The following is a 12,753-nucleotide window of genomic DNA, read 5'->3' on the forward strand; positions in this document are numbered from 1 at the left end:
ATGCAGTTGCCACAAAATTCAAATGTTATTCTCATCTTCACATTTGATGATAATAATAATAATAATAATAATCATAATCATAATAATAATCATCATAATAATAATCATCATCATAATAATAATAATAATAATAATAATAATAATAATAATAATAATAATAATAATAATAATAATAATAATAATAAAACATGAACACATCTTAAACCACTGAACAATTACTATATCTTCTTCAGCTACAGAAAAAAATCTGTATATTCTATTAATAAAAAAAATATATATTTCTTCATTTTAATGGGAAGAAGAAGAAAAAAAATTCTCCTTTTATTATTGCTATACCGAGGAGTCCCACGAGGCACTTGTATTTTGTTATTTTGTTTTTTTTTATCTCAGTTTTCAACTTACTCATTCCTTTCATTCACAACATAACTGCAGTGTACATTCCATCCTCAACAAAAGAACACTGACCAAAACCCAAATAATTCTTTCCCGAGGAAAAGAGAAGGACGGTCGCATCTCGGGTTCCAGCTGGTGATTTTGGTGGGGCGTGCGAATGTCAGTCTTAGTTTGTGTTCTTGTAGCGTGTGAACAGGTTGTACAGAACACGGAGAGTGGACTTGAGATCAGCATTCACAATGTCTGAAAAGAGTTTATTTATGCTTTACCTGAAGTTTGGCATCAGGTAACTGATATAAGAATTAGGCCATTGCTGCTGGGTATATGTACTATCACCTATAGTTTCCTTTTGTGAATTCTGTTTGCACATAGATGGCTCTACAAGTGCTCAGCCACCTGGGAGCCAATTAGTAACTCTACATAACTAATCTATTTTTTCTTGCATTAGTTATTTAATATAAACAAATTTAAATTTGTCTTTAAATAACTGCAAGATAAATATAATATGTATTACAAAATTTCATATATTTTTTCCCCATACAGTTAAATTCTCTTTAGTCAATAAATTGGACACACATAAAAAAAAATGAGAGCATAGAAATAGAAATGATAGGAACTTTATTTTCTATAATAAAATAAACAATTCTACATACCCTCAGGTCTTGCTTTGGGCTTAGCCAGACCTGCATCCATAAATCAATTCAAATGACTGTGAGACATTGTGCAACTTTTCGTCAAACGTCTGAAAAGAGTGGAAGATTACTTCACTGGTGACCTATTTTGTGATTTATTCTTATCTGTAACTGACAACGTATTCCCCTACCTCATTATAATATTAATGAATCTTGTATCTACTATAAAAAGGCCCTACCTTCTACTTCCTGAAATGTCAAAATTGAAAAAGAGTAAATGTTAAATGATTCTTGATTAGCTATTATATTTTTAAATTATAAAATGAAAAAAATCTCACATTCCTCCCACACTCAAACACTTCCCCACATATACACAAAAGGTCACCCCCCACAGCCCAGTATCCATACAAATATACCCTTCATACACACAAACCCAAGCACACATATACACAGAGTGCCAGCTGTTACCACTCACCTTGGGTGTCAGGAAGAAGTGGTGCAATGGGACAAAGTATCCCTCAAGGAGGCCCATGAGGAGGCACAGGTACACACCGTCATTGAACTCTGTCTCAATGTCACTCACTTCCAGGTTGATTTTATTCAGCTGCTTGTTGACAAAGGTTACGAGAGACTGAGGGAAGAACATGAAAATAAGACTGGTTAGAATAAACGAGGATGAGCAAACAGGATAGGGGTAAAACAATAAGAGAACTGATAAAATGCTAACATATGAAAAAGATACTGGAAACTCTAGATATTTGGGATTAAGAATAAATTGCCAGAATAGACAAAAATTAAAAGATAAACATGATGAACAACAGAAAATTAACAGATGTGAAAAACTGTGTATATGTATGTGTTCTTTGGAACTGTGAGTGACTCTAACCTTGCAAAATATAGGTTATATGTAAAGTGTAACAAATACCTCTTGACAGGAACATATTCCTAAACTTTGTGAAATCTGCTAATACTCTCCAGCAGCATTTATCCAAATTATTAAAAAGATATAAATAAATAAACAAACAACCAATAATATCAACAAACTATAACAAGAAATACAAATTGCACTGTACATGCAAAATCCACTAACCCTCTTGACAACAGCAAGCTTGTCAGGTGCATGATCGAACAAGGTGTCGAAAGCATCTCTCTCGCATCTGAGGCCCAAGTCGTCGTATGTGCCTGTCAGCTCTTCTGCCACAATCCGGTGGTTGAGCTGCCCATCACGTTTCTGTACGGTGATGAAAAGGCAAAAAAATTGAAGTTCATTTTCTCTATAGTGGCAAGCGGCAATCTACTCTTCTCTTAAAACAGATGAGATAAATGGTGTAAAAAATAACTAGCCAGAAGAAAACAAAACTGATGTGGAAATCCTAATTAGCTGATAAAAGAAAAGAAAAGAAAAAATATACTCACCTGCACAATAACAACATTGATGATACAATTTTCGGGCAGCCTGATGGGAGCACGGAAGTGGCGGGCTAATGCCACAAGGAGGTGGAGAATTGCAACAATATTTTTGGAGTGGATGGACTCGACTGACCACTTGTGAGGGCCATAGCGACTGAGACCCAAGATCTGTGAAGCAATTGTAGTAATTCTTTAAACCCTGTGCTTTTGTATTCAGTATGAGATATGAGATAAAGCATTAGTATGAGATAAAGCACTTTACTCATCTACAAAATGTCTGGTAAAAATCATTATAGGTATTTGCTATAATAGTCAAGAAATTAAAAAGAGAGTGCTGTGTGTATATATCACACAATTTAGTGAAATAGCCAATACAATAGTACCTAGCACCACCAAATCTAAATATATGAAGAAAAAAAGAAGAGAACGGAGAAAAAGAAAACATACGTAGGCAGCCCTATCAGAGCCATAAAACAAACTGATGTACATACATGGTTGGCAGCATTGAGGACAATACGCAACTTCTGCTTCTGGCCTTCTTCACTTTGAGTCACTTCCTGTACGTCTAGAGTGTTGTTTGTCAACTTCTCTGTTGTTTATAGAAAAAATACTTAAAGTTATAGAGATAAAAATATATATGAATATAAACTAAAAATTAAATACATATAGACACACAAACCCAAAAAATAAGCAGTTACAAACTTTTAAAGGATAGAGCATTCCCTGTGTATAACAAGCAATAGTATATAAAGGAAACAGTGATATCAGCACTTTCAAGTAACAATTAATGAAACATTAATAACTACCAACAAATACCAAGACACATCAAAGTGACCTTCTTAACTACTTTGCATAATTTCTAAAACATAAAATATAGATAAATCAAGAAATAAATTGATACACCAATGTTTAAATAAATCCCTAGAAGAAGAAGAAGAAGAAGAAGAAGAGGACCAAACAGGAGAAAGAAGCTGAAGAAGAACAAAAAGACAAAAATTGTGGAAGAAGAAAAAAGAGGAGAATGAGACAGACAGAAAATTAATACAAAAACATAAAGAAAAGCACCAACCAATGAGCTTGTGGAAGACCATCCCATCGTACAGGTCCTCCTCAATGTGCTTGACAATGATGCGGTCGTTGGCAAGCTCATCATTAATCCACTCAATGAGGATACCAATAAGCTCCTTCAGCTTGGGGTCCTCATACGACCGTGGTTCAATCATTGACCTCTCCTCATTGTCATCTGTTTAAGGAATGGAGAGGAGACATAATAATTAAGCCTAGAGGACCCCAGTGCCATACTGAACAATGTGTTTAGGGCTACATGGAGTCAACCGCCTGAGGGAAAAATTAGGAGCATGGGAAACATGATCTTAGCTGCAGCATACATATATATATTTTTTTAGGTAATGAGGCTATAAAGAGGCCTACTTTTGAGGGCCTACTTCTCTTCAATTAATGCAGCCAGGGTCAACCATAAGCACAACTGTTTAGTATGCACAACTTAGAGCTGGCTGCTAGGATAACGCATGAATGGGGTAAAATATATCAAATGAATTTATCTTTTGATAATGGATTCTATTGTATAATGCTTATGATATCCATAATAAAAGCAGATAATTCCAACCGCTAGTATTAATAAACAGTATCAAAAATAACAATACTGGTTTATGAAAATGAAAACAATTTTAACAATAATAGCAACAGCAGAAAAAAAAAGGAAATATTATTCTCCACTAAGGAGAAAACTCACCCAGGTTGTAATCATCAGGAGGGATGTCAACTGACATAGGTGCGCCAGGCGAGTCGATAGCATACTTCCCTTCTGTTTGTACCTCTTGAACTAAGGGAAGAGAAGATAAAAATGAATCAAAAAGAGATCAGCTAGTTGTAGAATTTACTTTTTGATCTGTGCATTGCTGGATTAAAAAAAAAGGCCTTTAAATTGGAAAAAAAGGTAAAGAAATGAAAAAGAAAAGAGAAGAAAGGAAAATGAAGAAAAATAAAATAACAAATAAAAAGACAAGATGAGGCATTGAACTTCCTGCAGCACTTCCTTCCCAGTTTGGGTCATGAGATAATGTGTGCGAAAAGCCTAGTGCAGACTAATGTATGAGAAGGGAGATAGGAGGTACCACCTTCTGATGGAATCCTTTTTACATCCTAGAAGAAAGAAACAAAGAAAGAAAGTTTAAATAAATCCCAGAAGAAGAAGAAGAAACATACACATACATATATATCTATAACTATCTCTTGCTCTTTATATATATATATATATATATAATATATATATATATATATATATATATATATATATATATATATATATATATATATCTATATATATATATATATATATATTAAAATATATATATATATTATATATATATATATATATATATATATATATATATATTTTATATATATATATATATATATATATATATATATATAAAGAGCAAGAGATAGTTATAGATATATATGTATGTGTATGTTTCTTCTTCTTCTTCTGGGGATTTATTTAAACTTTCTTTCTTTGTTTCTTTCTTCTAGGATGTAAAAAGGATTCCATCAGAAGGTGGTACCTCCTATCTCCCTTCTCATACATTAGTCTGCACTAGGCTTTTCGCACACATTATCTCATGACCCAAACTGGGAAGGAAGTGCTGCAGGAAGTTCAATGCCTCATCTTGTCTTTTTATTTGTTACCTTTTTTTCCAATTTAAAGGCCTTTTTTTTTAATCCAGCAATGCACAGATCAAAAAGTAAATTCTACAACTAGCTGATCTGTTTTTGATTCATTTTTATCTTCTCTTCCCTTAGTTCAAGAGGTACAAACAGAAGGGAAGTATGCTATCGACTCGCCTGGCGCACCTATGTCAGTTGACATCCCTCCTGATGATTACAACCTGGGTGAGTTTTATCCTTAGTGGAGAATAATATTTCCTTTTTTTTCTGCTGTTGCTATTATTGTTAAATTGTTTTCATTTTCATATACCAGTATTGTTATTTTTGATACTGTTTATTAATACTAGCGGTTGGAATTATCTGCTTTTATTATGGATATCATAAGCATTATACAATAGAATCCATTATCAAAAGATAAATTCATTTGATATATTTTACCCCATCCATGCGTTATCCTAGCAGCCAGCTCTAAGTTGTGCATACTAAACAGTTGTGCTTATGGTTGACCCTGGCTGCATTAATTGAAGAGAAGTAGGCCCTCAAAAGTAGGCCTCTTTATAGCCTCATTACCTAAAAAAATATATATATGTATGCTGCAGCTAAGATCATGTTTCCCATGCTCCTAATTTTTCCCTCAGGCTGTTGACTCCATGTAGCCCTAAACACATTGTTCAGTATGGCACTGGGGTCCTCTAGGCTTAATTATTATGTCTCCTCTCCATTCCTTAAACAGATGACAATGAGGAGAGGTCAATGATTGAACCACGGTCGTATGAGGACCCCAAGCTGAAGGAGCTTATTGGTATCCTCATTGAGTGGATTAATGATGAGCTTGCCAACGACCGCATCATTGTCAAGCACATTGAGGAGGACCTGTACGATGGGATGGTCTTTCCCCAAGCTCATTGGTTGGTGCTTTTCTTTATGTTTTTGTATTAATTTTCTGTCTGTCTCATTCTCCTCTTTTTTCTTCCACAATTTTTGTCTTTTTGTTCTTCTTCAGCTTCTTCTCCTGTTTGGTCCTCTTCTTCTTCTTCTTCTTCTTCTTCTAGGGATTTATTTAAACATTGGTGTATCAATTTATTTCTTTATTATCTATATTTTATGTTTTAGAAATTATGCAAAGTAGTTAAGAAGGTCACTTTGATGTGTCTTGGTATTTGTTCGTAGTTATTAATGTTTCATTAATTGTTACTTGAAAGTGCTGATATCACTGTTTCCTTTATATACTATTGCTTGTTATACACAGGGAATGCTCTATCCTTTAAAAGTTTGTAACTGCTTATTTTTTGGGTTTGTGTGTCTATATGTATTTAATTTTTAGTTTATATTCATATATATTTTTATCTCTATAACTTTAAGTATTTTTTCTATAAACAACAGAGAAGTTGACAAACAACACTCTAGACGTACAGGAAGTGACTCAAAGTGAAGAAGGCCAGAAGCAGAAGTTGCGTATTGTCCTCAATGCTGCCAACCATGTATGTACATCAGTTTGTTTTATGGCTCTGATAGGGCTGCCTACGTATGTTTTCTTTTTCTCCGTTCTCTTCTTTTTTTCTTCATATATTTAGATTTGGTGGTGCTAGGTACTATTGTATTGGCTTTTTCACTAAATTGTGTGATATATACATAATGAATACGTTTCCCATACAGCACTCTCTTTTTAATTTCTTGACTATTATAGCAAATACCTATAATGATTTTTACCAGACATTTTGTAGATGAGTAAAGTGCTTTATCTCATATCTCATACTGAATAAAAAAGCACAGGGTTTAAAGAATTACTACAATTGCTTCACAGATCTTGGGTCTCAGTCGCTATGGCCCTCACAAGTGGTCAGTCGAGTCCATCCACTCCAAAAATATTGTTGCAATTCTCCACCTCCTCGTGGCATTAGCCCGCCACTTCCGTGCTCCCATCAGGCTGCCCGAAAATTGTATCATCAATGTTGTTATTGTGCAGGTGAGTATATTTTTTCTTTTCTTTTCTTTTATCAGCTAATTAGGATTTCCACATCAGTTTTGTTTTCTTCTGGCTAGTTATTTTTTACACCATTTATCTCATCTGTTTTAAGAGAAGAGTAGATTGCCGCTTGCCACTATAGAGAAAATGAACTTCAATTTTTTTTGCCTTTTCATCACCGTACAGAAACGTGATGGGCAGCTCAACCACCGGATTGTGGCAGAAGAGCTGACAGGCACATACGACGACTTGGGCCTCAGATGCGAGAGAGATGCTTTCGACACCTTGTTCGATCATGCACCTGACAAGCTTGCTGTTGTCAAGAGGGTTAGTGGATTTTGCATGTACAGTGCAATTTGTATTTCTTGTTATAGTTTGTTGATATTATTGGTTGTTTGTTTATTTATTTATATCTATTTAATAATTTGGATAAATGCTGCTGGAGAGTATTAGCAGATTTCACAAAGTTTAGGAATATGTTCCTGTCAAGAGGTATTTGTTACACTTTACATATAACCTATATTTTGCAAGGTTAGAGTCACTCACAGTTCCAAAGAACACATACATATACACAGTTTTTCACATCTGTTAATTTTCTGTTGTTCATCATGTTTAGCTTTTAATTTTTGTCTATTCTGGCAATTTATTCTTAATCCCAAATATCTAGAGTTTCCAGTATCTTTTTCATATGTTAGCATTTTATCAGTTCTCTTATTGTTTTACCCCTATCCTGTTTGCTCATCCTCATTTATTCTAACCAGTCTTATTTTCATGTTCTTCCCTCAGTCTCTAGTAACCTTTGTCAACAAGCAGCTGAATAAAATCAACCTGGAAGTGAGTGACATTGAGACAGAGTTCAATGACGGTGTGTACCTGTGCCTCCTCATGGGCCTCCTTGAGGGATACTTTGTCCCATTGCACCACTTCTTCCTGACACCCAAGGTGAGTGGTAACAGCTGGCACTCTGTGTATGTGTGTGCTTGGGTTTGTGTGTATGAAGGGTATATTTGTATGGATACTGGGCTGTGGGGGGTGACCTTTTGTGTATATGTGGGGAAGTGTTTGAGTGTGGGAGGAATGTGAGATTTTTTTCATTTTATAATTTAAAAATATAATAGCTAATCAAGAATCATTTAACATTTACTCTTTTTCAATTTTGACATTTCAGGAAGTAGAAGGTAGAGGCCTTTTTATAGTAGATACAAGATTCATTAATATTATAATGAGGTAGGGGAATACGTTGTCAGTTACAGATAAGAATGAATCACAAAAATAGGTCACCAGTGAAGTAATCTTCCACTCTTTTCAGACGTTTGACGAAAAGTTGCACAATGTCTCACAGTCATTTGAATTGATGATGGATGCAGGTCTGGCTAAGCCCAAAGCAAGACCTGAGGGTATGTAGAATTGTTTATTTTATTATAGAAAATTAAGTTCCTATCATTTCTATTTCTATGCTCTCATTTTTTTTTATATGTGTCCAATTTATTGACTAAAGAGAATTTAACTGTATGGGGAAAAAATATATGAAATTTTGTAATACATATTATATTTATCTTGCAGTTATTTAAAGACAAATTTAAATTTGTTTATATTAAATAACTAATGCAAGAAAAAATAGATTAGTTATGTAGAGTTACTAATTGGCTCCCAGGTGGCTGAGCACTTGTAGAGCCATCTATGTGCAAACAGAATTCACAAAAGGAAACTATAGGTGATAGTACATATACCCAGCAGCAATGGCCTAATTCTTATATCAGTTACCTGATGCCAAACTTCAGGTAAAGCATAAATAAACTCTTTTCAGACATTGTGAATGCTGATCTCAAGTCCACTCTCCGTGTTCTGTACAACCTGTTCACACGCTACAAGAACACAAACTAAGACTGACATTCGCAAGCCCCACCAAAATCACCAGCTGGAACCCGAGATGCGACCGTCCTTCTCTTTTCCTCGGGAAAGAATTATTTGGGTTTTGGTCAGTGTTCTTTTGTTGAGGATGGAATGTACACTGCAGTTATGTTGTGAATGAAAGGAATGAGTAAGTTGAAAACTGAGATAAAAAAAACAAAATAACAAAATACAAGTGCCTCGTGGGACTCCTCGGTATAGCAATAATAAAAGGAGAATTTTTTTTCTTCTTCTTCCCATTAAAATGAAGAAATATATATTTTTTTTATTAATAGAATATACAGATTTTTTTCTGTAGCTGAAGAAGATATAGTAATTGTTCATTGGTTTAAAGATGTGTTCATGTTTTATTATTATTATTATTATTATTATTATTATTATTATTATTATTATTATTATTATTATTATTATTATTATGATGATTATTATTATGATTATGATTATTATTATTATTATTATCATCAAATGTGAAGATGAGAATAACATTTGAATTTTGTGGCAACTGCATGTAATTAACCCAGGGTTTACTTTTATTTCAGTTTTTAAAATAAGGTCAGACTCAACTTAATCTATATTTATTTTTCTTAATAACTGCAAAATGAAATCTGTTTTCAAATTAACAATATTTATCTCTCCGAAATTGGGCAAAATATACCGTCTTCTCAGAAGCTTTAATAGTGTCAGGACTACTTCCTGTTGCAAGGGATATTGTAATGACAAAATATTTAAGTTCTTTCCTTCACACCTACATTGTTATCAGCCATGTATAATGTATTTTTGTATGCCATAACTGTTCCTAGTAGTGGTTCCATAACAGAATCCTGCATTTAATTGTGTGGAGCATTTATTATGTTAGAATATTGTATTCAATTCTTGAAACTAAAATCAATGTGTTCTTTTGGTTATAGAGCTTTAAGCTTACAAGGTGGTCATGAAGACAGCTCTAACACTGTCATCATAACTAAAATCCTTCCTGTGTTGAAAAAGGAAAAATCATATAGCTATATTTATTGGAGAATGGAAATATTACAGTTGTTTGCTTTTGATATTTTAAAGATGAATTCATTTTAATTTCCAAATTATACCTAATATTATTTCAAGACAAAAACTACCGTGTTCAGTTGAAACAGTGTACAATGAGCTCATCTTTTTGTCTCCATTGTTTTTGTGTCAAGTTATTTGATCAACCACAAAGTCATTCTTTAACTGGAATAATAATTGAGAAATCAGCAGTGCTAAATTTGTAAAATAGAAGCTTATCAATAGGTTTTAGAGATCATTTGTTTTCAGGAAAATGTAAATAATTAGACACTGAAGCATAAATTAACCTAGTATACTTGAAATGCAAACATAATAACATCAATATTGAAAAGTCATAATGGTGCTCCTGTATTGTTCATAGTGGTTGTGAAGATGTGAGCCCCACTGGTTAATTTTTCAAATTGTGTAATGAAATGTAACAGTATTTAATGTGTTATTATTAAGTGTTCTTTTGTGTATTTTCTAGAGTGTTTACACAAAAATGTAATGTGTTCAGATTTTATAGAAAGATTGGTAAATTATATGTAACATGAACTAACCAGATCATTTTCTAAAAAATTGGTTTTGAGAAGAATTTCTTTATTGGAACCATTGCATTTTACTCTGTTAAAGCCATGACATGTTTTCTGTCAAGAAGATTCTCTGTTAAATGCTTGCAATATGAAAATGAACACCTGTTTCATGTATTTCTTTTAATGTTGAAATCTGAGATTAGCTTTTTTTGTATATCCAAATAAGAAAAAAAGGAATAGGATTTTCTGCATATTATAATTTTTTGACTTCTTGTTCTTGCTACATTTGTTAAAACTAGAGAGAAATGAGTACGCACAAAAGTAATTATAAATATCTGTTTCATGTTTGTTATTTTTATATCATGGATTTATTCATGTTACAGCCTATAGGCCCAATATCTAGTGCCAAAGTTGTTAGTTTTAAGATTTTTATTTTCTCTTCCACTGCTAAACCCAAATTTTTAAAAAAGCTGCACAAGTCCATTTATTAATGTATTATAAAACTTACAAAAAAAATTAATAACATTCTTCAAACTGGTGCCTTCCTCTGCCTTTTAACAATAAAAACCCTTTAACAAAGTAGCACGATCATTATCCTGACATCCTCGTGTTCAGAGAAAAGAAAAAGACAAAACTGCTACAATTTCGACTGATTATAAGTTGTAATAAAACTGATTATTGATGTTTTTTTGTGAGATTCATTCTAATAATGATTTCATATTTGAAACTAATACAATAATATAATGATTAGATTATTAAGTAAGTCGACTATCAACACAATAAAAGAAAAAAAAAATGTGATAAGAATAGAAGAAAATATGTATAACACTTCAAATCATTATGAATTCTTCTTTAGTCATGGTTATCTACTTGAATTCTAGAAAATACTTGTCTTGTGATATCAAAATCATGACAATGATGAAATGGTGATATACTGATAATGATGACAATGACAATTGATGATGATGAGGACGATGATACAATGAATTGATGATGATGATGTCTACATAAAAATTCATAGTCTATTAAATTTAACTTTTATACATGGTAAGATGATCTAATAAGGTAAAAACCGACAAAAAAACTTCCATTTATTTCCTGTTATGATGCACATATAAATAATATACAAAATATTAAGTACAGACATTGCGTATTATATACAAATACAACAGAATTAGTAGAAAACAAATGAATTCTAATAAATGTAAGGTACTGGCACTTAAGAGCTACAAATTTCCAATAAATTTCATATATATATATACAATTATCAAAATTATGTAAATCAAATACGTTTTCACTGTACCACTTCATTCAGTTGCATTCAAAAAAAAAAATTGTTTTGACCAAAGTGTAAAAGTTCAGACAGTAAAATATTACTTACAAACTATTTGCAACATGCTTTTTGTTTTCATCATTCCCTTAGAAAATATCTTTCAATTTTTTCTACAAAAGACTTCACAGCATATATGTTATATATTTTTGAAAAAAACTGTTTATACCAAAGGTCCTCCTTAAATTTAACTTTATCATTGTACATTACAAAATATGAATCCTAAGAGTCAAATTACTTTACTAAAGCGATAATAATAAAAACAATAATGTCAATATTTTCATTATCATTATCATCACCATCAAAATTAACAATAACAATAACAACAAAATAAAAATAAAAATAAAACCCATATAATGACTAATACTTGTATTCACTATCTTTCAAAGCACAAATCTACCGAATAATAAACATTTTACAAGAAATTGTCTTTATAAAAACTGATAATAATTACTCCACTATGAGGGAGTGGCTGATTTTAACACAATACTTTAAAAATCTCAATTCACTGAGGAAAGGGGAAATTAACACTTGCTGAATACACCTCTACCACCAATATATGAGGTAGTCATTTGTCTATCATCTGCAAAACCTGAAGTAATTTCTAGACTCAATGATGCTTTTGATGGCAAAAATACATGCCATGTTCATCATGCTTTTTGTTTATCCATGGTTTACACATAGATGGCTCCACAACTGCTTAGTCATCAAGGAATATTGGTAGTCCTACCTATTTACCCTTTCCCTTGATTTTCAGATTCTTTTCTATTTTTCATTAATCTTAGTACTGCTAACAATATCATAATAATCAGAATATCAATTATAATAATAGTATTGGTATAAATAACATTAGAAAAAAAAAATAAAATA

The 12,753-nt window shown here is 32.2% G+C and overlaps 2 protein-coding genes across 2 annotated transcripts; one reads left to right on the forward strand and one right to left on the reverse strand.

The window, feature by feature from the left end:
- Positions 1-286: 286 nt before the first annotated feature.
- On the reverse strand, positions 287-4,297 carry LOC119597518 (beta-parvin-like; the record flags this gene model as incomplete). Its single annotated transcript, XM_037947096.1, is given in 9 exon segments — positions 287-636; positions 1,047-1,086; positions 1,088-1,135; positions 1,501-1,656; positions 2,116-2,256; positions 2,442-2,603; positions 2,927-3,024; positions 3,505-3,678; positions 4,189-4,297. Coding segments are annotated over 9 exon segments (1,005 nt in total), but the record flags the coding sequence as incomplete, so codon positions are not given.
- Positions 4,298-5,227: 930 nt separating this feature from the next.
- On the forward strand, positions 5,228-9,245 carry LOC119597519 (beta-parvin-like; the record flags this gene model as incomplete). The annotated part of the gene is given in 9 exon segments (XM_037947097.1): positions 5,228-5,348; positions 5,857-6,014; positions 6,016-6,031; positions 6,507-6,604; positions 6,928-7,089; positions 7,276-7,416; positions 7,876-8,031; positions 8,399-8,486; positions 8,897-9,245. Coding segments are annotated over 9 exon segments (1,017 nt in total), but the record flags the coding sequence as incomplete, so codon positions are not given.
- Positions 9,246-12,753: the final 3,508 nt, after the last annotated feature.

This window comes from Penaeus monodon, chromosome 39, assembly GCF_015228065.2.
Source record: "Penaeus monodon isolate SGIC_2016 chromosome 39, NSTDA_Pmon_1, whole genome shotgun sequence".
NCBI classification, from domain to species: Eukaryota; Metazoa; Arthropoda; class Malacostraca; order Decapoda; family Penaeidae; genus Penaeus; species Penaeus monodon.